We start from the raw sequence: 25,414 nt of genomic DNA, 5'->3' as shown, positions 1-25,414 counted from the left end.
AAACTCTGAATTTATGACTTTCTGAAGTTTTAAAAGCTTTCAACTGGGCTTACTCCTGCAGCAAAACAAAACAAGACCTGAAGTCAGGCAGACACATTACAAGAATGGACTGAATACAGTATCAAGCAAATCAGTGGAGCGGCTGGGATAAGGAGCTTATGTTCGGTTTGGTGAAAGAATAGCAAGTGAAGGAACTTCAGTCACCAAGACAAGCTAAGATTATCTTGGTAGACCGGCTGTGAACAAGCTCAAAGGGACAAAATTATAGGCAGAGGCCACAAAGGAGCAAAAAACCTGAGGCAACCAAGGAATATGTATTAAGGTCCGACAAAGAGCTTTGTCAACACAGGTACAGGAAAAGTTTATTAGGGAAAAAAATGCAGCTTAAGGCTTTAGTTTAAATAAGAAAAGAATTTTAAGAAGAGGTGAAAGAAACATAACTCAATTGGCTAGCTAGAGAATAACCAACTATCACCTGGAAACAACTGGATCTGTGAGGTATACTTCGTTGGTTTTCAGAATAAGAAAATATCACTAATTTGATTCTGACACAGCTAGAAGGAACACCACTGTTGATACAGATTGATTTAGGTAGGCAGCCACAAGCTGCATAGTATCACTCACCTCAGCCTTTCAACTCCCTATTGTCTTCTACATCAATAGAATTTAAAAAAAAAAAAAAAAAGGAAGAGTAACAAGTTAAAATGCAGTAGCCTTAATGCAGTCTAAGTTCAACATAACCTTCTGTGTCACAACAGGTTCAGTTATTTCACGTATCACATACAATTAAGTGCTATCCTGATTGCTTTATCAGAGGTGATAGTCAAAACAGAGCTTTGGGCTACTTGAGTCTCCAAATTACTAACAGGACAGGTGGTGAATTCTATTACCTCTAGCACTAATGCTAAATAAGTCAAACGATGTAAACACCCATTTAGACCACTTTCTGCCTATGAAGATAGGTTTATTCTCAAACACTTTCTAAATTCTAAATATATTCAAAACCCAACAGGCACCCTCATCTCAAAGCAAACAAACTGGCTCAAACATCAATGCTCACTGATGCTTCTCTGAAATGGCTTTTAGATACAAGCCAGAACTTTCAAACACATCCAGGGCACACTTCAGTACTGTAATTGACAGATTAAAAACATATGAAAGTTTTAGAATTAATTGTAACTGCAGACAGGATCAGCGCAGGAAACAAGAATTTTTCATTTAACTCTAGTCTACTGTGCATGTAGTTTTGGTAGCACTGAGCAAATCCTTATGTTAGCTTTGTAGAAAACAGATCATCTCATTAATTTTCACTTAACTGTCAAAGGATGTATTCCCACCACAGGGAAGTAACGCTGGTTTGGTTATAGCTCAGAGAAAAGACAATACTGTCTAATGGAAAGTGGCTTCAGTGCTTCCATCGTTTGTGGTTTACCACAAGAACTGTTCAGCCTGCAATGCAGCTTTACACTGTGGATGCTAACATCCAGTAAACAACATCAAGGCATGTAAACACGCATTGGACCTTTATGCAAGTATTTCAGCAGAAGTTCTTGAAGCAACAAGAGTGGGAACTGCTCTGTGATATGAAGCTCTAGCTGTTTATAGTATTTCTACTGCCATTTGTAACACTTACACTATTAGCATACAAGATTAAATCAGAGTTGTACTTGCACATGTAGCTTGTTCACATCCAGACCAGCACTCCCAGAGGTGAAGTTACACCAAGTTGGGTTTTTTTTTGGTTTGGGGTAGGTTCTGGTTGGGGGAGAGGGGGTGGTAGTGCAGGTGGAGGGTTGTTAGGACAATGCTAAAATGAATATTTCAACTACTTTTACAGAAGTTGCTACCAAACAGAGTAGTCCATGCAACATTAAGAGACTCTCCCGCACTGTTTCCCACTCAACACAAGCAGAGAGACAGAGCAGGTAGGAAAAGGCTAGGTAAGAAGAAAAGCACCCCTCTTCTGATCTAGATGTAGCTACTTTTAGAAAGCTGAGGAGGAATTAAGACAGTTCTAATTATAAAACATCCCCATTGAGAACAATACTTCAATCTTCTTTGCACAAAGACAGAGCAAGGCAACACACCTCTCTGAGGTGGGAAAGATATGCTTGCTCAGTTTCAAAGCTGAGCAAGGCTTAACTTCATTTGCAAAGCTCTTATCCAGATCTGAAATTAAAAAAAAAATAATAAAAAAGAGACCTGCAAAGCTCTTTGCTATTACCCCCACACACACACTTCACCCACAGCTGGATTAAAACACAAAAAGGAGCAAAAAAACCACCCCCACAAAACAAATCATCCCCTCCTGCAAACACCCAAATTCCCATAGCTTACCCTCTGCAGAAAACGCTGTCAAAAGTTGTACCAGTTACCAGATTTCTTTTCTCGTTAGCATCCAGACACTTACTCATCTAAGAATGCCAATACTAACAGAATCAGAGCCAGCAGTCTTGTACCTTGTCATTAGTTCCCCCCATAGTACTCCCTTCTATCTTTCCTTATTGCACAGTAGCAGAAAAAGCAGATGCAGCTTTTCTTTTAGGAATATCACATGTCTGAAACCTCATAAGCCTTCAGCTTTTTCTATGCAGCATTCAGCTTGATATCCTAGTCTTCCCCAAGCAAGCCTTTAGAAGTCCTTGATACAGAGAGTTTCTGCTGTAACATCCTGGCCATAAAAAAAGGTATTTTTACCTTACTGAATATTTTGGCCATAATATATCAGTTAAATAGGGGCTTAAATGTTTTCTTCCTCAGAAACAACTGACTGCAGAGCACATGCAGCAACATTCAGATGTAGACCTTTTTTTCCATCAGTTAACTGTCATTAACTCTAGTTACAGTATCACCCAAACTAGAAAGTCTTAATTTTTAATCTTAAACCCCAAAAGATTCCTTCCCAAATAACATTTTTGTGTAGGTATTCCAATCCAATGTAACAGCTGAAAAACAAAGGCAGTGACTGAATGATAAGTTATATAGGCAAACGGAGCCATCTACAGAACTTTGAGAATCTAGGATCTTTAATATCAAAAATACATTGCATGCAACAATGTTAAGATTTCTACTTACTTCCTCATTAAATAATTTGCTAGTTTCTTTTTTAATAGGGTCTATAAGTTGGACCTGGCCTGCAGAGAAGCCCACTAGAAGAGACACACTTTCTGCTGTGGCTGTTAAGTGGTTGAAGTCATGGCATGTAGGTTGTGTTCCTTTGTATATCCTTTTGTCTATTGGTTTACTCAAGTCCGCAGCCTGCAAAGAGAGCAAACAGAATTAAGACAGTTTGTCACAATGTGTGCATATAACCAGTTCTAGTTGCAAATAATGTTTATACTAAGCAACAATTTATGCAGTCACAAAACTCTACTTTAAAAAGCAGCTTTGTATTTATCAAAGACATCCAAGATGTTGTCAAAAGGTTTTTATCTTTTCATATAATGCAATACTTGTGTTTTTCAGTTTTGCTAAACACTATACCTACCCCAGCCTTTGCAACTACATCGTGACAAATCAATGACAACTGTTCAGTAACACTAAGGCTTCTGCAAGTCCTCAAGACCAACCTATTCCCAGAAAGTCTCTCCTGCCAGAAGGGTCATTCCATCACAGAGACAAGATATTTTCTACTTTCCTAGTAGCAGCTTTCTCAATATTGAGTACAACCAATTCTGGATTAAAAATAGCATATTCTCAATCACCCAATTCTTCTACTGTAAGTGTACCCTTTTATAACAGGCAAACATGATATTGGTCTCAATTAAAAAAAATCATCAACTAGATCCTAGGAGAGCATTTTCTAGGAACACTAACTCAAGATGCTGATACTGTGATTATAAAGTACATTTTAAGCCATTAAGCTACAATGTAATTGTGCTTCTGAAACTGAACACAGAATTCAAATATAGCTCAGACAAAAGTAAGTGCTAACAAAACTGAAGAATTTCAATATAAACAACCAAAGATCTGGCACTAAAGTGCCAGAAGAATCAAAAGGAACAGAAAAGCAATTTAAAGTGCTCTCTCTGTTGTGTAACCCATGTTTATCCCCATATCACTTCTGAACAGACAACCTAATCTTCCATCATCCAGAGATTAAAACCCACACATTTAATATGCAAGATCATACACCAGGTTCAACCCTTTTTTTTAAAAAGAAAAACAAAAAAAACCCCAAACAACAAAACAATTCCCTGTTTACTAGGTTCAGAGTCTGTAATTAGAAAGCTGCAGATACTGAACCATATTACAGACCTGAGATGTAGCTGTGATTCAGGACTCAGATCCTAATTTTGATATATACTTTTTCGGTATTTTTAGTCAGAGGAAATCAGGCCAGTAATGTAAGAAATAAAACTTCTTTGAGGAAGAGGACAAGCTTCACATAAAAGAAAATTACCCCAGTGTATTAAATCTTTGAGGATGACATCTAGAGAGCAGCAAATCCTTGGTGTGCATGGAGCTACACAGACAGAAACTAGACCTGTCAGTAGGGAAAAATCTTAACTAGCTACACAGTGAATCATGTCAGGTGAGCCATTTCCAAGGCAAATTTAACTACGGGATACACATGATAAGCACATATACGCAACAATATTGAAGTTGCACTTATGTTTTGCAGCATATATTATAAACCAGTTTAATCAGGTATATGGCCTCCTGGTTGAAAACTCCAAAATGAGATGATGTATTCCAACTTCTAAAGTCAGCGAATTAAAAAGTTATTCTCCAGAGCCCAGAGATCCATTATAAGCTAAAAAAGAATATTAGCAATACCTCTTCAAGGAGAACTTAAATAGAATACTAGCTCTACTGGGAGATCATTGGATAAGGCGCATGCCTACTAAGGAGCATTCACAGACAGACATAAATCTAATTTGAAGCTGAAAGATCAAATCCTAGAGGCCACACAGTTACCTCTTATATTGTACAAGATTCCTTTGTCCTCTGTCACTACAAAATATGTGATATCAAGACATAACACTCAGAAACATACAGATGCATCCCTCCATACCTAAAAGAAATGCAGAGTTAACAAGGCTAACCTATGAGACTCAAGGTTGTATCCTCTGGATGAAAGTTCCAGCAGGACTCAATGACTAAGAAGGAAGATCTATTTTAAAGTAAACAGAACTCAGCCTGAATCATACTGAGTGATCAGAGACTCTCCCAGACAGCAGAAAACACGGGTATTGCCAGGTTCTTCTCCTGAATCCTCACTATCCTTTTAAACAACAATGAATCAATAAGGTGGCTATTTTCAGACTGGAACTATACCTTGCTCTTTTGTATGGTTGAGGTTTTATATCACAAACTTTTGGGGTTTTGTCCAACAAATTTGGTGTGACTGAATCCCTGTCTTCTGAAATTCTGTGGTAACAGATCTAGCAAGACATGAAATTCTGATAAATTAAATCTAAGCACAGACTTCACTGTGCTTGTTCTTAGCTGTTCTCTGGGAACCAGATGGCAGTGACAATTTATCTGAACTTAAATGGAGTATAAATAAACTAATTCAACCCAGAATTAACCAGGCTTCTACTGCCAGGGATGCCCCGCCTTTTATTTACATGCAGCTAGTGTTTTCTGTTATAATACAGTTGTCCCATGGAGACAAAACAAATCTCTTGATTTCTTGATGTCCTAATTGAAAGGCAGGGTAGAATAAATGAGCATAAGAACTAGGAGACATTTTCTTTATTTCTGCACAGTTGAAGATTGTTATTGGATTTTGTTAGGAACAACAAAAGTGCTTACTCATAAAATTCAATCGCGCCTGGGACTCAGTATTTCATTAGCTCACCACTAAGTCCATTTGCTATAGCTATTTTGTGGAAGATCTGATTCTTAGAAAATAGCTTTTACATGAGATCTGAGTCCATAACCGTCAAATCCTAAGATATGACATTATTTATGGAACAAGGTGATGTGAACTGCCCCCCTTGCAGAAGAATGCTCATGTACTTTGAAAGAGAACAAGAAAGATCTTGGGATTAAGTGTTACCAAACACGGAGGTTAAAAGCACAGGATCAGGCACCCTCACCTCTGCTTGAGCTGGTAGCAAGCTATGTGCTTGCTTCCTGTCCCAGTTCCTTTAAGGTTTTCTTCTACAAAACACTCAGCACTATTCCAGCCTGTCCACTTTGAGAAACTTACTCCATTGCAGATGATTCACAATGACAACAACACTTTGCAATCATGACTGACAGAAGGTGGGGGCACCTAATGCAAGGCTAAGAATACCACCCTCCCTTCGAATAAAAATCTGTGCAAGCCATTGAAGCACATCTTAGCTCATCAATACTCTGGTATTAGCACCTTGGCCAACTGATACCTGCATTAGAAGCCTTCCAACACACAGCGGTAGTTCAAGCACTCCTTGGGCAAAGGAGCAAGGAATAATGGTTATCAGGCAACAAGAACAAGAAGAATCTCACACAACACCTGTCCAAAGTCAGTGATACAGCTGAATAAAATTGGTGTACCTCGAGCATCAACAGCTTCCAAGTCTGTGTTTGAACAGATAAAAACTCTCCAGAGAACCTTACACTTACTTACAGAAGAAAAATTGATCAACTTTACCATTTAGTTTTGTGATGAATTCATACTCATAATAAAATGTGAACCATGTAACTGTTTTGGGGACTTCCTAGTCCCATTTAGTTAACTCTCACAGCATGCCGTTTTAACAAAACTATTCCCACTTTGTTGGGTAGAGAGGAAAAAAAAAAACCCAACAAAATTCTAACAGTCCAGCAGTCGTCCATTCACCCTGAACTATAACTTCCAGCAGAAAGGCAGTCAAATAGAATATCTTAACCACAGCTTTAAATACCTAAACAGTAGGAAGAAAATGGAAAAAAAAAATCAGTTACCTCAGTCTGAAGCAAATATTTAAGTTTTCAGATTCTGATGTTTGAAATGTCTGATTGGGATGAACATCAATAACCTTGGGTCTGTAGCTGTATGTAATTCTAAGGTCAAAGCCAGATTAATATCTGTCTGAGATTCATTCTTTTTACGTACTATTGATCCGAGACTTAGAGCTTTCATACTAAGATTTCCCAAACGGTGAATCACATTATTTCAAGTCAGCATTTAATCATGCTTCTTGACAGATGTGATTTCTTCCTGTATCTTTTCTTCCCCTAACTCACATCTGCAGCTTTTGGCAAATTTTAGTTAAATGATATGTATCATAGATGCTACATTTCCTTCCAAGCTAAAAAACATCTCCAAGAGCAGAAAAGGAAAGATTTATTTATTAATTTATTTCAAAAAAATTCAACAGTAGTCATCAAAATGCTTCCTTTAGATACTCAATAGTATTTAGTATCACATTGGCGAAGAGACTGGCTTTCAATGGGTGACAGCTGTAAGTGAGATCGAGACAGAATATTAGGTCTTTAAGCCCGGAAGTGAGGGCAAACATTTAATAAAAATTTTACTTCCAAAAGTCCTCTTAAGAAAATCTCTCTTGTCCAGAGAATTAATTGATTGTGAACAGCAGATTACTGATTGGCTATGTATGTGGAGCTCTAGTGCAAAATAAAAGAGAAGACACAAAGAACCGAGATTATATACTTTTGAAACCAATCTCCTCAGCATTTCTGGAGCTTGGAATTCACAACTTATTACCTGTAGCTTGATATCTCATCAATACCTTGCTGTCCAGGGATTTAATGGTCCCGTCTATAAACAGAACAATTTGAGAAAGCTGTACTTGTTATAACGCTATACAATTAACATGAGAAATCAGCTCTTAGAATTATTACTAAATGAACTTTATTGAACTTCAGAGATGCTCTTTAAACCCTAGTGGAAAAAAAGAGGCAAGGTAACCCTTGCTGCAGTACTTTGTCTTACAGTATCCCCTAGTGAACAGGGCAAGGTCTTCCAAGACAGACTTGCTCACTCTATTAGCAAGGACAGGGAAAACTAAACCAGGAGGCCCCTTACAGCTTGTTTATTCTTCCTCCATGTCTGTGCTGGTCTCCCTCTCCTTCCTGCAGAGCTAGCTGAAGGACAGAGAAAGCTGAGGAACACAACAAGAAAGCTGAGTTATCTTAGGCCCTTTTATAGAATTTTCTGGCAAACTCTGTTCATTGTTTCTGTACACAAGTTTTTCTGCCAGAAACACTAGCTTCAATACTTCACAGTGGAAATCCCTCTAATTACTTTATTATCAAGGGAGTAGATTTCTAGATATTTTTTTTTTGGCAGACCCCAAATACAGCTCACTTAATATTAGCCATAGAATCTTCTGTAGTTATTTCACTGTTGCTTCAAGCTGGTCTGATCTCATAGCTGACCCGGCTTTAGGCAGGAGGTTAGAGTAGAGACTCTCAGACCCAGAGATCCCAGGATCAACCAAAGCAGCAGCAACATGGCCACTCCCAGCTTACTTAACAGGTCTGGTTTATGTCTTAAAGGAACTTCATGCAGGAAGAAAACTACAGGAGCAAGTCAGTTGTCTTTCCCTTTTTTTGATGTAAAGCAAAAGTTCTTCTTAGTCTATATAAGATACAAAACAGAAAGTCCAGGCAACGCTTCCTGTGACTATAAAGCCCTAATAAAACATTCCTCAGTGCAGCTGACAGTGCCATAGCCAATTAGTAATAAAATGGCTTCTACAAATATAACTGCACGTAAGCTGACAAACTGCTGACTAATTGCCTTAGCTTTCTCGGTAGAAAGTTTCAAGTCTGGCAAGAACCCACATCAGTCCCAGGATCTCTTCACATTGAACAGCATGAACCTTCCAGTTGGTGTACAAGTGAACACACATTCAGGGCCACTTCAGATGCCCCCAGAAAATTTATAAACTAGTTTGAAAGCTTCTGGAAACACTTATAAACTAAAAAAAAAAAAAAAAAGTATAAATTCTCTTCAGGATTCTATAAAAAGCCAGCAGACAACCACCATTTGTAAAGTTGCCCTATATACACATAGCTACAATAGGTTTCTTAAATGTAAGCAGAGTTTCTTAAATAAGTAAGAGCTGCTTTTTCCGTACCTGAGTGATGTGCCTAGCTTTAAGGGTTGCATAATAGGTGTTTTGTGTGTACACACAGACTAGTTTTAAGTGTCTCCTAAGGCTTGTGAAGCCATTAATGCTAGGGAAATTTTAAGTCTTTATTTTGCAACATTGCATTCAGTGCACCTGTTTTGTATTAAAATCCCATTTGTTAAAAATGAAAGAATAGTTTTCTTGAGGTTAGTTTTGCTTTTAAAATTTGGCTGAACTTTCAACTCTATGAATTAAAGCACCAATAGCTGAACACTTACAACAGCACAACCAATGCTGGATTTGCTGCCAATTAATATACAGGCTAGTATGAACTAATACTAAAAATAAGCATGCACGTACACTTTTCCTTTCCTCTTCCTTTCCCATTCCTCTCTAACTGAAGGGAAGAGAACCTATGAGACAGGGATGAAAGTCGGACTGGAAAACATGAATTTTGAAAATTAAAAACTAAGAAATTAAGACAAAAACAACTAGCAGTCCGGAAAAAGAATCTGCTACTTTAAACATACTGCTTCAAAGATTTTCCATTAAGTTATCTCACTATAGCTTCCTTTCTCTAGAAAGTCTCCAGAAAATGTAGCTGCCAATTTGTGCCAGTTTTACTTTTATAAATCTTGATATCTTGATCTTCAAGATATAATCATTATTAATGTGGCTTCAGCATCATATCTTCTGATATCAGTGTCATTTCTTCCGATTTACTTTTTCTAATACATAAATATTTTGAATGATCTCAGTTGAAGTATAAGTCTGCATTTATACCTGCTCCCAACAAAAACATTTCCAGTTTTATTTCCACTCAACAGAATATTTACTCTCCTGAACAACATTGTTCCTCATAAATGGGTTTCTGTATCTTTGCAGAAGGTTTTTTATAAGTTACAAAGCACTTGATTAAATGCTGAACAGGAACACTTAAGGCATGTGACAGAGTTTCTAGGATACTGTATAAGAACAGCTCTGTTAGTAAAACAGGGACACCAAGTAATTTTATTTAACCTAATTTTTTCAAGTGTTCCACACAATTCATCCATAACAAAGTCTTAAAGATCAATTTTGTACCAAGCTGCTCGCAAATTTGGGAAGCTACTTGATATCCTTCTCCCTTCTAGATTTAACTTCCATTTCAGCCATACAAAACATACATGACTTTTGAAAAAAAGAAAAGCGTTACTTAACAAGATTTCTTGAAAGAAGAAAAGCATTACTTAACAAGATTTCTGCCTTTACTCGTACAGCAAACAACTACGACCACACACATTAAGATAAAAGCTTTAGTCCAAACAACTGGACATAAATCCACATTTAGGCAAAGATCAGTTTAGTTTTCTGAAGCATCCAATAAAATAATCATATTCTGTTTCCAGAAGAATTATTCTGACCACTCGAACAGAGCAAGGAGCACGCACTGATTTGAAATAAATCTATGTGATATTAACTGAACCAATGCTTATATAATTGGCAAGATCAAGAAAGTGGACATGAACACCATAAAGAACACACATAAAGGACTGTTTGATTTACAACTTACTATAACAACGTTAGCTCCATTTTAGTAAGGCTATAAACCAAAATATTTATCTGGTTACAGTATAGATAAGCACATCCTACTGGAAGTTATTCAAGGTGAAAGCACCAGTCTACCTAACTCTAGAAAAAGTAGACTTTTTTTTTTTTAAAAAAAAAACCCAGAACAGTAGACCCCCAAAAAAAGAAAAGTCATTTTTTTTGTTTGCAAATCCCCATTCACTTCACAGGTATATACAGAATCAACTTAGCCTTTGTTTCTCTATAAGACTGGGCAAAAGGCATTAGGACAGGAATGTTAACACATTTGAGCTACTGTAGGCCAGGTGGGGTCACGGAAATTGAAACAAAGTTTTGAACCCCTCCACGCAAAAAAATACCTCTTCTGTCTTCTGAGCAGAGAACACTGCTGCTGCCTCCACTTGTCACAACCCAACAGAGGTCTCAAGTCACTGAAATTGTTCCTTTAGAAACTTAAATCATTTTCAATTTAATGCATGACTCATTTGGTAATATTTACACCCATGTTGACACTGCTCCTTTTGAAAGGAAGACCAAAACGTACAGTGCTGTTCAAAGAGTTGGGTCAGACCCGAAGTGTTCTAATGAACTGACCGCAACCCTCCGCACAGCTCTCCAGTGCATGTCCTGGTTAGTCCTGAGAAAGTCTGCGAGCAGTGCTTAGCGTCTCTGAAAGAAACCCAACAGCCTGCTCACTCCAGGAAGTAGACTGGAAGCACTCCAAGTAACTCAAGCAATCTTCAGGTGCACTATAATCAAATCACTAAAACTTCAAGGAAGTGACATGACATTGGAACTTAACTTTTCAAAAGGTATTTGCTTCTATGTATTTAACAAAGTTGATTTTTATTACACCTGCAGAAGAAAACTTGTCCCTTTCCTCCGGAGAAGTGCTCCCATCCTTTAAATCGCGCTTTGCACAATGCTGCTTTAGTGTGATACAGAAAGAGCACAAGAGCTTTAACTTGTTCTTGAGCATCTAAACAATCACTCAGAAGCCCACACTGAAGAACAGCTAACAAAAGTAGTATTTCACAGTTCCTTTTGCAAAGTTCACCTTATTGTGGGTGTCAGTTAATGACATGATCAATTCAGATAAAAATTGAGACTTTGACTTCAGTGTTATGCGTTTGGCCACACTAAACCTGTAAACAGGCTGGTTAAACTCAAACAACTCTGAATATAGTCACTGTATCGCACACTCCCAACAGACATGAACTGAATTAGATATTCTATTTTGGTTTAAGCAATTAGTTGCCTTTTTTTTTTATAGGAAGAAGGGAAAAGAAGGCACTATATCAGTATTATTATCTCTTCTCAGTGACTGATCTACAGAATTTTGGCTCAACTGTAGCTCAGCCTGCTGGATAAAAACCTCTCCAACAGAAACCTAATTCAGAATCATGTATGTTATGTTCTGCATGCAATGCAGACACCTTCCTCCTCTTCTCCCCCTACTCAGCTCTTTTTAAAGAGATATGTAAGAAAGGGATCTCACTATGCAGCTTTAAGTTCAAAACAATGATTTCTCAGGGCTATTAATAAACCATGGCTGACAGGTCACATTTTTATACAATGTCTCCCTCAATGGCTTAAAAATTAAAACACAGATTTAACAAGTCATGGCACAAACATACTTCATAATAGTGGACTGCAGAACTGGACCACAACCCAAGACTTTTTACTCCAATATAATTTCTTCAACAGTGGGCAGATCCATGTTCCAGAAGTAAGTTCAGGAAGGTTGCTGCATTAATGGATTATTGTCCATCCTACATTTCTTTCAGGAAGCCATTTAAATTGCAAATAAGGAAGTTTAATAACCCTTTATGGGATTTTTTTTTTTTTGCATTAACTACTGCATGGAATTGCAAATATTGCCAGATTTTGTTTTAACACCCACTTTCTTTTCATTATTTACTTAGATGACTGAAGCAGCATATCCTGATAAAGTTAAATATGTGGAAAAAAGTATCAGTTCTGAATTTTGTTCCCCTCTGATTTTACTGAATGCCTTCTTGTTCCCAGGAAGAGACAATGATGTCTAACATTCCTTATATACACAGCACTTACACTGCTTACTAGAATAAGCAGTCCCATCCTTCGCAGTATGTCCATGGAAATTTTCAGCTATCACAATTTTTCCCATTTCTCTGAATCTTTTTGTAATATTTTTTTTCTGACCTGTATGAACACTTATAGGTGGACCTCCTGATTTATACAATGCAATATGATTTACTCTATTCTTGCTTCTAATATCCTTCCCCATTCCATTTCTTACAATAAAGAAAAACTAGGACTAAAGTACTGATCAATTAGGGCAGTCATCTACAGCAACCCCCTCTTCTTTTTGTGTAGTGGTTCCAAACTGACTCAAGTTTTTTTCCTCCAGCGTGTGCCACCAAAAGGTTCATGGGAACACTCCTGCTCATTCCCTTAGCATAACCACATCTCCCAAGTTTCTTACAATTGCTTCTTGCCTTGACATCTAGTTAGTCAACTTAGTCCGCCTTCAATTTCTCCTGCTCTTCTCCTGTATTTCTTTTCTTCAAGTTATGGATCTACCACAGAACTATAAAATACTATACGTTAAACTTAGTGGGATAAAAGCTATCTGAAGTTTTATTTACTGTGGCTAACCAATGGTAGTTCATCGCTTCCTGTGGCCTCCAAGTTCTTACTTTCCTTGGAGTTAAAACCTAATATAATCTTCCAGATGTTTTCACATTCTGCTTTTGTTTTAATTATGAAGTGATTGTAAGTCCTTTTTAAAGAGGTCAGCAAAAAGCAGACTAACCTGTAACTCAATATAACAGTTACTGTTTGTAACAAGTCCGCAGCTCAGTGTCTTTGCACGTAAAACTCATGAGAACTCCTGAACATCACAGCAGCCTAATACTAAACTGCTTGTTCCATCACCTCCAAAACTTAATGTTCCAGTAACACCCCTTCCTAGTTATCACGACATCAAGCCTTCCTTCCCAAGACACCATGTGCTATAAAGGCAGTGCTAAATACTTCATAGTTTATCAATAATAACCTAAACTGCTTTCCCTTAGCCTCCAACTACCTAACATAATCTCCAACCCAGGTTATGCAATGCATGAAGTGATGAGGTTGAGTCACATGTCAGGGGAGGTGCACACAATCTCAATGTCCAACTACAACTCTAACCTTGTTCTTCAGGAAGTTTTTAGAAGTAGTCTCTCTTGCAATCCACAGATTGACCTTTCTATGTAAAAGCTTTCCCTCTGGGGGATGAGATTTTGGAAAAGATGCATGTAAATACACATACTAATTTACATTTGGAAAGAGAAAAATAACTCTGTGATTTGCATGTGACCACACCTATGGAAAACTGTACAGCAAGTCACATACAATAACATCAGATTTTGCCACAATATACTGACACAACTGCAATACGAAATACTGTGTTCACAGACAGTTCAAAGACAGCTGATTAAACAGGGAACCTACCAAACTGAAAATCACCCCATTAAAACACTAACATATAGATCTTTGTTACAGTTAGCAAGCCTTAAGACTACATGAAAGTGAATTAAATGAGTTGAGAACTTTGACATGCACAAATAAAAAAAAGGCAAACCAAAACAAAACTAAAAAAACATAACCATGATGTAGGGACATGGTTTAGTGGTAGACTTGGCAGTGTTAGGTTAACAAATGATCGTAAAGGTCTTTTCCAACCTAAACGATTCTGTGATTCTATGAACATAGACAAATCATTAAATATATATATATAGATCATATATATATGATCTAACATACATATAATCATTAACACAGACAAATCATTTTCTAGATATACACACATGTGCACACATATACATATACACACACTATCCTGGTCCCATCTGTTAAACAAGACATGGCACACTGAAAATATGTCAACCTTGATTACACTATTTAAGTAATTTAACTGTCTCCCAGAGGCTATTCTACTCACGCAATGCCCTTACAGTCGGAGGGCAAGCCAACAAAGAACGTCACTCTTCCCGGCTTGTGAATATTGCCTGCTTTGTGTAAAACTCTGCACCGGCAATTAACATTTGCTTGATAAAATAGGATTTTAAAACAGTATTCTCTGGAAAACAGACTCTAATAAATTATGAACAACTGTATTTGCTCTCCAAAGTGATTATTTCAGTTTACAAGTTTTGTGTATCTTATTTTCCAAACTTTGGCATGAATGTCCTACTGTGTTTGCCATGGTAACCAAACAGCCTGAGCCTCTACTTGAAATTCTGTTTAACTGTTTAGCGTTGCATATTGATCAAGGCACATTAACATCCTAATGTATTCCAAACAGTGAAGCAAGCAATTCTCATAGCAGAGTAATCACCTTATTAACTATTACAAACCTCAAAGGATTTTTGCTGTCGTTTAAGACTGGGGGCGGTGGGGGGTGGGGGTGGGTGGTAATGGGGAAACTTCATTGCCAAAGATGTGCATAAATAGCTACCAAACGAAGAGAATGCACTCAGATGCGAGGAACAAGATATATTCACTATATAAGGAGCTACACTAGAACAGCAAAGAGTCTCCATTTGACACTGTCTTCTCTCCTGTGAATCAAGACCTTGCATTCATGTCAGAAAGCAAAATTTGTTCCAAGAGTGCATTTGAATGAGAAAGACAGTTTCCATACACAAAGCTCGCACCCTCGTGGAAAACTCTTCTGTTCTGGTGCTAGAGGGGCCAGGTAACTGGCTAACTTACTTGAAGTTCCAGGATTAACATCCGCAGGGCAAAGCCAAGCCACAGTTACCAGCTTCTCTCAGTTTCCACTTTGAAGAAAGATCTTTCTTCAAGCATTTCTCTCAAATGCAGGATCATGAATACAAAAACATCTGTTCTAAGCACATGGAATCTTTTCCTAATTACCAGAAAACATACCAAACACCTCAGCATACTAAAATTTTATATAAAATAAAAAAAACAGATTAGGAAAACCTGAAACAAAACAAGGCTTACAGCTTAGTTTTTTCAGTCTCACTACCCCATATGATTAAAAAAACCCACAAAAACGTAGGAGTGAGCTGGTGACCTCTTTTTATAATGAATTAATGCACCCACTATTACCTGATGTTACTATTCAAGAAAATCTCATCCTTTACTCTGCTTATGGTTAAAGACAGGATGAAATATTTCTGACCTTCAATGACTGCTGTATAAAAGTAGACTTACAATACAGAGAACCATCTCCAAGAATACCTAAAACACTAAATACCGCCCTCCCCAAAGCTACCCTACAAAACTACCGAGATACTGTGCCATAAAACATAGCATGCTCTCTCCATGATATCTGCAAAGTCAGTTGTACTTCCATTCTTTCATTGGACTATACTGTGTCCAGCTTCTCAGTATGTTATACTTCATTTCCTGTCCTGGATCTAAAAGCCAGTAAGGTAGCCTCACTGGCTACCACAGAGAATTGTATTTGTATCACTATAAATACACTTTCTTCATTCCATTCACCTGGCTCAGCTCTAAGAAGCTTCTGGATGAAATGCTCTGCCTCTTAAAATCTATTCTGTACTTCCCCTAGAGTCTGTAGCCTATCAAACCACAGTATTTTCATTATGCAGTTCAGCTATTAGCAATAGCTTACAGCAGGGCTGGGCAAAGAGCAGGTTCCTTCTAAATTATTAGTAAATTTTGCAGGATTGGGATTTGTGGGAGACCTCACAATGTCTCTCATGCATCTAGGGAAAGTTTTGTATTGAATTGTTTTTCACTTCAGTTACTGTTCTGTTATCAGCTTGCTTCTCCTTATAAAATAGTCTGATTTGACCAGTGATGCCTCCCAACTTTATTCTGAGAATTTTGCCATCATGTACTTGCTCTTACTTCTTTGCCCCAATATCACCAATGAAAATACTAAGTGTTTCCAAAACCACTCCTTGAAGACCTCAATTTGAAGCTCTCTTCTCAACAGTTGTCACAGTCCCTGTAACCAGTAAAATACGTAAAAAGATATTGAGAACTAAGCATTTTAACACTCTCCCATTTCAGAACAGAATGAGTTTAAGGTTCTAGAACTCCCTCAGTTAAAATATCTATTATACCAATCTAAAATTGCCAGTTCATATAAGGACATGAAGTTAAGTTACAATTCTCCCTTACTGCCAGAGTGTTACACTAGAAAGGCTGAGCAGCTGAACTTCAAATAAAACTGTCTATAAATACAAATTACACATTAATGTTTTCCCACCGCAGGGAAACAATGTTTTACCTTAAGCAAAACAAAAAAACTAACACAGAAGTCTACTACCTCAGAATTTAAAAGTTGAAACTGAAAATAACTCAAAGCAGTTGAGAATTCTCATTTTGGGTTTTTTTTTTGTTGTTGTGGTGGTGAAGTGTGTGTGTGGGGGGGTGTTGAGTAGTGCTGTTGCATGCTTTTCTCTACCTAAATACAATCAAGGATAAGCCTTAAGAAAATACCTGCCTGTCACTAGAGTAACAGGCAGTCAAAGGGTTTTTAGCAGAAGTTTTCACTGTTAGGAATATGGTGAATTAAAAACCAACTGATTTCAGAGTAGCAGAGAGCATACCAAATATTTGCAGGCACTGACTGTCACATGCTCCGTAAAGAATATATCACCTTCTGTAAAGATTGGAATGCACTGAAGCACACATTTTAATCTCTCCACTTTTGAGGAACTGAGAAAATTAAGTTCCCCTTAACAATTATCTCTTTCCTTAACTACACTCCATAATTAAGTTCGGCAAGGTTCACTCAAGATTTACGCTTAGTTAACTGTAACTCTTTTCTCAATGGTTACAATATAGTAAGTTATAACAGATTAATAGCTCTAAAGTAAAAAAGTGATAGTTATCTTTCTGATCTCCTCCTTGTTTCTTATGCTCCAGTGGATCCTTTCATTTCCTCCTACTCCTACAGTCTAGTCACACTGTTGACTATACTTACAATCAGTCCTTTCTCACCTGTTTTTAATGCTGAATGAGGTATGATTCAGACGAGTTGAACAAAGATACATATACTGGATATAAGAAACAAATTAAAATAAGGAAAACAGGTATGTAAATATCAAGTGGATTCCAAGTAAAACCACACATTCTGGCACAATTCAGCAACTGTTCTCATTCAGTTCACAGGCTCAGTTGGAATACTTATTAAACATTTGGTAAGTTACTTTCACTGGGAAATGGTTTAAATTGGCTCAGGTCTAAGTAAAACTGGTTAGAAAATTATACCTGTTAAAGCTGACACTCATTTAAATTAGAGCTGGCAGGCTACTTTTAGATGGCCTCCAAAATATGGAACAAACTGGAAACATTGCATGACTTAATGACAGTGTCATCTCCAAGTTGTTCATCTCCTCCCCATGCACAAACAAAAGTTACCTGACCTGTTGGACCAGTGTTCTATTTAGTCACACCTTCAAAGCAATTACTTTCACTTTAGCTTTGAACCTTTTTTTTTTCTTCTCTAAAACATTGGTATGGTTTTGTTATATCAGAAAAAAGCACGTTAACAATACATGCACACCTATCAATGGCATCCTTTGAGGTTGACTGTATATACAGCTTGCCAGGGACAGAACTGCTGCTTTTGTTTTTTCTTTCAAGGGATCAGACATCCTTAAAATACATCACACAAAATTAAGCTCCCTGTTGAAAGACTAAGGCTGCTGTAGCTTCATCACTGAAGTTGTTCAAATTTCATTTCTTCTAACTTTAAAAAGATCAAAATACAGTAACACCCAAAAGTTGGCTTTACAAGTATGTTTTATGGCAAAAAAACACAACACTGGCAGCCCCTTGACAATACCCTAATTTTTCCAATTTTAACAGTGAAGTTTAAAGGAGAGCATTCCACTCTTTAAGGATATTCAGAAGTATCGAAACAAACAAAACATACAGAGACTTTAAACATAGAAAGAACAAATAAGAAAAAGTCTGACTGATTCATGGAATCAGCATCACAACTAAACTATTAATTGATTTACTTGAAATTTGAAAGCTACTATATGATCACTATTATTAGAGCAAGTTCAGTTTCCTGTAGACTTGTCAATAGGTAGAAGTGAAGTATAAATTCATATTGCACAAAAACATATTCAGTATAAACCCATTATACTATATAACATACACATAAGTAGTAGCAGGTTGAGTTTCCACTGGTCTACCACCCTGGTATTTATCTTTCAAAGTTTCCCCTTTTCGGCACATAAGAGTGTTCAGGATTACCTGTTGCTATAACAAAACCATGTTTTAGTCCAACAGTGTAAATTCACTGCTTGTAAGAAAAAATTATCTGTTACAGAAAGGCACTTTGAATAATTGCACCCTGCACTGCCCTGTTGCTATAGGAACTTATCTCACTGTAGCAGTTAATTGTTAATCAATTTATATTTTTTTCATTACAAAGCTCAATAAGAGTCAAATACAACACAATAATGTCTTCCCAGCAAGTCAGAATTGTGTCTTTTCTGGCTACTGTTGGATTTTGCAAGCCCTACAGAAATGCCAGACATTTTTGATACAGTGTTTTTATTAACCCCCTAACTCCACCATGTTGCTGCATGTTAACAAAATATTACTAGAACAAAGCCCTAATTACTTTTGTACTAAAAATAAGATGTAACTGGCTGTTATTCTAAGAGCCCCAGAACAGTCCTACAGAAGTTCTGAGAATAATTTATCAACCAAATGTATAACCTATGCTCCAAAACCAGAATGAGGCCCATTGGTTTATGCTTTTTGTGGTCATATTTAGTAACAGACAGATGAAATAACATATTTGCCTTAACTCTTGCCCTGAAATTGTTAATTTGCAATGCATGTTCCTTCTGGGACTGCACACATCTCCTAACGACCCAAGCCAACCAGGCAAATAGTGTTACAGAACAAGAACAGGAGCACAGGCTACTAGAAAACAAGTATCAAGGACCAAATCCCTAACACAGACACACTGCAAAGAACTCAGATTTCCCACAACCCCATACATACAAGCTCTAGCATATCTTCTAGTCTGCAAACCAGAATCCACTTCAGAAGTTTCAGAGCAAAAGGCAGCATGTTCCTAATTTCAGCACTAGCTTTCCCGATAGTCTTATTTTAAAGTAAGCAAAGTATTAAGATACCTTAAGTAATAGCAAGTGCTGACAGTTTAACTGATACATATATTATGTGGAAAAAAACACCCCAAACCTTTTGACTGCTATTAATAACTTTCTTTAAAAAATACCATGAAAGGGCTAAAATTGTTTAATGTACGAAATAGTCATACAACATTGTCTCTTTCCTCAGGCTGATTTTTGTCTCAAGAGTAGGAGGGAGTGATCAGACTATCTATTGTCATCTACTGATCTTGCAGACAGCAAAGCTGCCCCCTGAGCAAGAGGCCACATCTGAAGCTTTTGCTATAGGTCCTAACAGAAGCCTATATGAGGGCAAAGAACTGAACAGTTAGGCTGTGACAGAACACAGCCCAGCTATTAAATCATCCCTCCCATTGATATGGGCATACTAATATACATGCTATGCATGCTAGGGATTTCTGCTGTCAAAAATAGTCATACCTTTAACCAGCACCAATATCAGCAGGCTGTCCAAAGCTAAATTTTCCTCTATATCAACTTGCACTGGAAGTGCCACAGCTGCAACACACCTATTAATCAGAGGTGATACAAGTGAAGAAGGGGTTCCAAATGACTGAAGAGAAAGCACAGAGAGAGTGTTTTCTAGCATTATAAGACTAGGCTTCTCCAAGCACGGATCTTAATAGCATTCCCCATTTGTCTGTCTCTCTCTTTTATACAAGCAAACCCTCTACCAATTTAAGACTAACAAAAACCAATACACAGACCAAACAGATCAATGCCAGTCCAATACTTCTCTGCAAAAGGGGTTACCTATTGCTCAGAGGGAAGAGCCATGCATGCTGCTACAGTGCAACACAGAGCAGCTAAGTAAGCTGCCTCTGGACTGCTGCAGTAACTTAACTGACAACGAGCACTTTGTTACGTTAACAATGAGGAAAAATATGAATCTTGAGCATCACTAACAGCAGCTTCATCTGGGCATCTGAGTCGTTGAGAACAGTTGCTTGCCCCATCTCTCCAATTCCAAAGTGCTAACGTGTGCCCATGCTTAACCACCCCAGTTCAGTCTAGTGCATTTATAGAGCCTGCATTTTGGCTAAAACACAGAACTACACTTGAACAGTCACTTCACTGGCACGGTGTCTACTCTGCCAACACTGTTAGAAGGCTGGAAACTTCATCTAGAAAGAACATAATCATAAAACTTTGCAAGTGTTTGCTATCTGTACATGACAGAGAGAAGCTATTCTGGACAAGGGACCACAGTTTCACTGCTGAAGGCAAGAAAGGCAGGCCACCCCCACATGTTAAACTGATGTGAACCTAACTAGATAGTTTCCATTAGAGGGGATAGAGCGTAAGAGCACATTCTGAAGTAACAGCAAGATTTTGCTAGAAGTCACCTGTTGAGATATATAGCTATTACTAAACAGCAATGATTCCATAGTCAGCCAAGCATCTTTCTTTTACAAGCTCCACCCTGTATTTCTGAAAGTCTTCTTCAGGACAAAACTCCTCCTGGATCAATACATCACACTGAACAGGCACACTTTAAAAAAAATAAAAGATTCTTTGGTTATTTGTAAGCAATAGAGTAGTAATTTGAACTGACACATACAAGAAGGGCTATACCTGTAAGACAGGTAAGAAATACTGCATTCTGCAGTATACATGGTATCAAACTTCAAAAGTGGTATTCCCTAACCATGCAACTATTCCTGGTCTCATCAATAATTTTTTTTAAGATAGACCCTCCTGACACCCTAAGTGCATACAGGTAGCTACTTGAAGGTCTCTGTCCCAGTCTCCTATTTTTTTTTAAAAAACGCACAAAGCTCTAGACATACTTTCATTTAAAAAGAAAGTCTGAAAAAGAAATCCAACTGTTTGCTATATAGATCCTAGCAGCAAAGAAAGGTGGAAATTTGAAGGAAAATGCAGACTAAGCCTCTATCTATGGCTTCACAACACAGTATTGATTTGTTGATTTTTATCAATCTAAAAAGTTGATTTTTAGAGGTAGTATTTGCTATTTAGACCACCAAACTACGCAAATCTAAACTATAATATAAATCTTATTAACATGATTTAAAAAACCCAATTAAATTAGTATTTTTCTATAATACTGAGGACAGTAACTAATAGAAAACCAGAAAAATCAAGACAACAACAAAGAAATACTTTACAACAACTTCTGCCAAAATTTCATTTCAATGATAGCTTCAAACTTGTAAAAGGGTCATGCTCCAATATCCACCTCAAATCTAAAGAAAATTCACACTTCTGTAGAAATCTTAGTTACAAGAACTGTGACCAAAAAAAAAAATCCTTAGAAATAAATTGTCACAGTAAAAATATGACAAAACTATGACTTGTAGGATTACATATTTGTTTTGGTTACATTTGTAAGTGTCAGGAAGAGAAAACATTTATGTTAGTCAGATTTACTGAGCCATCCTTGTGACTGTGCAGACTAAAGTGTCCTAAAGGTATCATTCCAATAGTTTATTTCACCAGACTTGTGGATTTTTAACAGATAATTTTAATATATATTGGCACCCATTCAGTCTCGTGTTGTCACTGCTCCCCGCTTCCTTTAGTTGAAAGGGAGCATTAAAGCCATAAACTGGAGTCCTCTCAAAGTTTTACGTGGTACCACTTTCCTGACAAAATGTATGCAAACTTCCTGTAAGATAAGAAGAATTGCTGCTTTTTATTCCTAGGAGACTGGGGATAATGAAGTTTGTTCATAACATCCAATCTTTTCTCCCTACTCCAGGGCATTTTTAAGTTAAAGTTCTTGCTTAGACTAGCATTTAATCTAATACAGCACTTCACATTCTCTAGGTGCACAAAAATTAAGCATTATTAAAGCAAGAACTGCTTAGTACAGCCACCTTCCAATCCCACATAGGAAAAAACCCCAACATTGTAAGTATTGTTTCTTTGACGATTGCAGCCACCAGAGAACCTTATGATTAACTCATGAAATTAAAGACCGATTATAGCTGGTAACCCAAAACTGAAATCAATTTGCAGAAAGTATCTATTAGAGATCTATCATTCCATTATGAACAGCTTTACTGAATAATGCAAGAGAAAAATCCCAACACAAGTCATAACACCGCCAATGGAAAGATTTCAATCGTAGCGGCTGGTGGTCCTGCCCACAAAGTCTAGAGGGCTACATCCTGTCTACCAGCAGTCTGATAAACAGAAGCTGGCACAAGCAAAAGCAGCGGCTTTATTTTAAGTTACAGAGGACAAGAAATGGAAGGTACGTAGATGCTAGAAGATGGACTGCATATACATTTGGACTTACAATTGGGGGAGGTAAGGAAGCAAAACCAGTTGATTTCTGAGAATGACACAACAGAACATTATTACTTTAACTTACAGTATGGCACATTTAATGTTAGTTTTTAGTTTCCTTAAGCTTTCTAAGAGGACAATGACTTTATTAGGCACTATTGGCACTAAATGGGACCATTTTCAAATAGTAATTTGTCCAAGCGTGTCAACCTATAGTCATGACAACTGGACAGCAAGTGGCCTTTGGATACATGTGCTTCAAAAGAAAGTGTTTCAGATGGCTCCCTTTAGCCAGAGAACTACAATACTTCAAACTAGGGCATTAAATTTGATTCTACAATGTCAAACAAGACAATTATGGCTTGGAAACCTCTCAGAGATGGGTCTAGGCAATGTATAATTACAGCTCGAGGCATCTCCAATGTATGTTTTAACTATTAACAGTTAACTATTTAACTGTTTTGCAGACCGTCAGATGTCAAAGCATAATGCAAACTCCTTGTAATTTAAGCACATTGCACAACCCATTTGAAAATATTCTGACAAAGCTGGCCCACAAAACTTACTACAGACACAGAAGTGTTTGTTACAAATTACCATTATTTGCATTTGTGAAGCATTACGACTAAAATTTTGTCAGTCTGCAAAGAATAAGTGCCACAACTAATGGTTTTACACCAATTTAAATTCCCCCAACTGAATATTACTACAAATACACTTCAGTACAAAACAAAAACCAAAGTATACCTGCAGTGGCACCCCCACTCACCCAACCAACCACACAAGTTCACTGCCTATAAAATACTGCACACCAATTTGGGGGTTTGGCCAGCATAGCCTAGTATTCACTCTCAAACATGCCAGCCAAACAGGCAGCCATAGATAAATGAACTATTACCACAGAGAGCAATCCTTCAGAGGACATACTGCAATAGCTTACTGAATTCAAACAGTCGTGATATAGGCTTGAAGCGCAGACCAGAAGTAAAAGCACTACAAACTAATGCCACTCTCTACAACTCAGAAGTAGCCCCCAGATAATAATCATCTTGCAAGCTCTGTCAAGTGCAGATATTTCGTTATCTTCCACAGCAAGAAACATTTAACAGCGTAACAGTGTCATTTTAAAGCAGCTTTTAAATCTTTCCGCTTACTTGAGCCAGGCCTAGTTGTTCTATACAAGCCTCACAGAATTAAACACTTAAATCTACCTAAAGGTCCTGTAACCTACATTGGATCTTCACTATTTCCTTTCAAAGTGTCATGGAAAGAAAGGAGTTACCAAAAAACCCCACCCTTCAGAAAACTCTACACGAACACTTTGTAACATATCTTGACAGTCCTTAGTACAGCCCAGCTAGAATTAAGAAAGAAAACATATATCTGCATCATTAAACTCAAACTGGTATGTATATCCATCCATTAAACACCTGAAACAAATTTCCAAGAGACTTTCAAATACTTTCATAAGCACAGATCAATAGGTCTATTTCTCAGCAAGTAATTACGGGATTTCTTGGAAAAAAGAAATCTACAACACCCTTTCGAAGATGGACACCACACCTGAAAAACATGGACTACGCAAATTCCTCCAGCACAGAAAAAGAATATCATCCCAGTTGCAGGATGGGCCCAGATACCTTTGAGAAAAGTTCTGCTGGCTTTACTGTGGTACTTCCACTAGCCACCTTTGCCTGTCATCTCTTTGACAGTAAGAGTGATGTTTGTACACGGTACAATTAAGCATTTAAATGCAGAACACTTTGTAGCAGAATTCAACAGTCATAGTAGTAAACCTTCCTTTGGTATCAAAACCACTGAAACAAAACAGACTGTAAGCACCTAGACAAAGCAGGGAGGGGGAAGCACACAAGGTAAACTTGCCAAAAGCAAGCACCAAATGAATGCTAGGCACCAGTATAGGTTAGGGGTGGACCTGCTGGGAAGTAGTTCTGAGGAGAAGGATCTGGGGGTCCTGGTAGACAGTAAATTATCCATGAGCCAGCAATGTGCCCTTGTCACCAAAAAGGCCAATGGAATCCTGGGCTGCATAGGGAAGAGTGTGGCCAGTAGGTTGAGGGAGGTCATTTTCCCCCTCTACTCTGCACTGGTGAGGCCACAACTGGAATACTGTGTCCAGTTCTGGTCTCCCCAGTTCAAGAGAGACAGGGAACTGCTGGAGAGAGTCCAGCGTAGGGCAACTAAGATGATTGAGGGATTGGAGCACCTCCCTTATGAGGAAAGGCTGAGAGAGCTGGGACTCCTTAGCCTGGAGAAGAGAAGGTTGAGGGGAGACCTTATTATTGCGTACAAGTATCTAAAGGGTGGGTTGAAGGAGGATGGAGCCAGACGTGGGAGACCTCGGCTGGTCCGAGGGATCAAAATACAAGTTTAACACTGACCCTGAACAGATACCCGTGTACC

General features: G+C 37.7%; 1 protein-coding gene across 3 annotated transcripts in view; it reads right to left on the bottom strand.

Annotated features, from left to right (window-relative positions):
* WDR20 (WD repeat domain 20) overlaps positions 1–25,414 on the bottom strand; it is a 47,031-nt gene that overhangs the window by 15,145 nt on the left and 6,472 nt on the right. For 2 of the 3 annotated variants that reach the window (XM_009891047.1, XM_009891046.1), the window contains exon 2: positions 3,076–3,258. The exons of the other annotated variant lie outside the window; for it this stretch is intronic. In XM_009891047.1, the coding sequence (XP_009889349.1) occupies positions 3,076–3,258 (183 nt within the window). The remainder of the gene's footprint in view (positions 1–3,075; positions 3,259–25,414) is intronic. 3 annotated transcript variants of the gene reach the window in all.

This window comes from Charadrius vociferus, unplaced genomic scaffold (genome assembly GCF_000708025.1).
Source record: "Charadrius vociferus isolate BGI_N301 unplaced genomic scaffold, ASM70802v2 scaffold228, whole genome shotgun sequence".
Lineage (NCBI taxonomy): Eukaryota > Metazoa > Chordata > Aves > Charadriiformes > Charadriidae > Charadrius > Charadrius vociferus.
This window is presented reverse-complemented; position numbering and strand designations above follow the sequence as displayed.